At 51.7% G+C, this 1,832-nt stretch overlaps 2 protein-coding genes across 2 annotated transcripts in view; both read right to left on the minus strand.

Moving 5' to 3' along the window:
• The window catches only part of TFIP11 (tuftelin interacting protein 11), a 22,022-nt gene extending 20,920 nt beyond the window's left edge, over nucleotides 1-1,102 (minus strand). Inside the window, exon 1 of the mRNA XM_015562863.1 lies at nucleotides 1,075-1,102. The gene's annotated coding sequence lies outside the window, so the exon portion shown is untranslated. The remainder of the gene's footprint in view (nucleotides 1-1,074) is intronic.
• The window catches only part of TPST2 (tyrosylprotein sulfotransferase 2), a 10,018-nt gene that overhangs the window by 4,574 nt on the left and 3,612 nt on the right, over nucleotides 1-1,832 (minus strand). Inside the window, exon 5 of the mRNA XM_006762120.2 lies at nucleotides 1,075-1,125. Coding sequence (XP_006762183.2) covers nucleotides 1,075-1,125 — 51 coding nt within the window. The remainder of the gene's footprint in view (nucleotides 1-1,074; nucleotides 1,126-1,832) is intronic.

Below are 1,832 nucleotides of genomic sequence, written 5' to 3' on the forward strand. Positions count from 1 at the left end.
TTTCCAAAGGCGGCAGAGGGTCTTGGGGAGACGGTGAGGTCACTGGTGGCACGTGAGCCTGCACGCGGCACTCTGCCCAGTGCTGTGCGGGTCCCACACGGCGCACGTGAAACCACTGACTAGCCCAGCCGTGGGCAAACTACCGGCCCGCGGGCCAGATCCGCCCGTTTGAAATGAATAAAACTATTGAAAAAAAAAAGACCGTACCCTTTTATGGAATGATGTTTACTTTGAATTTATATTAGTTCACACAAACACTCCATCCATGCTTTTGTTCCGGCCCTCCGGTCCAGTTTAAGAACCCATTGTGGCCCTCGAGTCAAAAAGTTTGCCCACCCCTGGGCTAGACGGAGAAGCAAAACAAAGCCGCTCCGACACACACTCACCACGAAGGCCGCACGCACAGGGGCTGAGACAGGCGACAAGCAAAAGTGAAGTTTCCGGCCGTGGGCACCTCCCCACCCCCCGCCCCCGCTTGTTTGCTGTTCTTGTTACTCCCTGTTTTGGTTAAAACAGGTGAGAAATGAGTGCTGACTAATTCCATGACTAATTCTAGCATCTTTTAAAAATATATATATTTGTATTGATTTCAGAGAGGAAAGGAGAGGGAGAGAGATAGAAACATCCATGATGAGAGAGAATCATTGATCGGCTGCCTCCTGCATGAGTTTAGGGCTGTGTTTCTCTCTCATCTGTGTTTCTCTCTATCGCTCTCCTCTCTCTCTAAAATCAGGAAAAACATATTTTTAATGAAAACAAACGAAATTAAGGCTAAAGACAGAGAGTTGCCACCAACTCCCTCCAACTGCTTTCCCGCCCGGAGACCAGGTGCAGGGAGGGGCTCAGGCAGAGGGCGGCCGAGGCCTGGCCCCGCTGGTCACTCAGAGCGCCTCTGGCCCGACTCTCACCGCCCCCACCCCCACAAAAAAAAACTCATACTCACCCTCACCCCCCCACCTCCCTCCAATATCCTGATGGGGAGACTATCACCCACAGTAGAGGGGAGGAGTCAGGCACACAGCTAGCGGTACAGCCGGGCAAACAGAATTCACAAATCCCCGTGGGGTTTCTAACCTGAAAATGTCCTTTCAGATTGGCTGGTGTTTTATAGTCCCCTTTCAAGACCTACAGAAGAGAAAAGAAATATCACTTTCAGGGATCTGATAAAAAAATAAAATTCAGTCCATTACCTCCACATCCATCCCCCTTCCCACCCATCCATCCATTAACTTATCTATCGCACCACTCACCTGTCCATCCTCCCACCCGCCCATCCACGTGGCCAGTGTGGGGCGATCTGGGCCATGTCCCTCCCCACGTCCCTAGGGATGTGACCAATCCCCTGGGACAGCTTCACACACACGGGGGTCCTCCCAATTAGTGAGCACTGACCCCCAGGATCCATTACAGAAACACAGAGTAGACACAGAAACACACACACGCACATACATGTACACGCACACTTACCCATGCACACACACAAGGCTTTCAACAAAGGAACTTAACTCTGCAGTAGCATCAAAACCACCCTAAACAGCTATCTGTCCAGCTGGTGTGGCTCAGTGGCTGAGCATCGACCTATGAACCAGGAGGTGATGGTTCAATTCCCCGTCAGGGCACACGCCTGGGCTACAGGCTCAATCCCGTGTGGAGTGTGCAGGAGGCAGCCAATCAATGATTCTCTCTCATCGCTGATGTTTCTATCCCTCTATCCCTCTCCCTTCCTCTCTCTGAAACCAGTGAAGGGTAAGAGTAGAGGAATAAAGTGTAGTGCACAGATGGGCCTGAGGGCTGAATGCTATAGAGCAGGGGTCCTCACACTACGGCCCACG

The sequence above is a fragment of the Myotis davidii genome, unplaced genomic scaffold (assembly GCF_000327345.1).
Source record: "Myotis davidii unplaced genomic scaffold, ASM32734v1 scaffold478, whole genome shotgun sequence".
Classification (NCBI taxonomy): Eukaryota; Metazoa; Chordata; class Mammalia; order Chiroptera; family Vespertilionidae; genus Myotis; species Myotis davidii.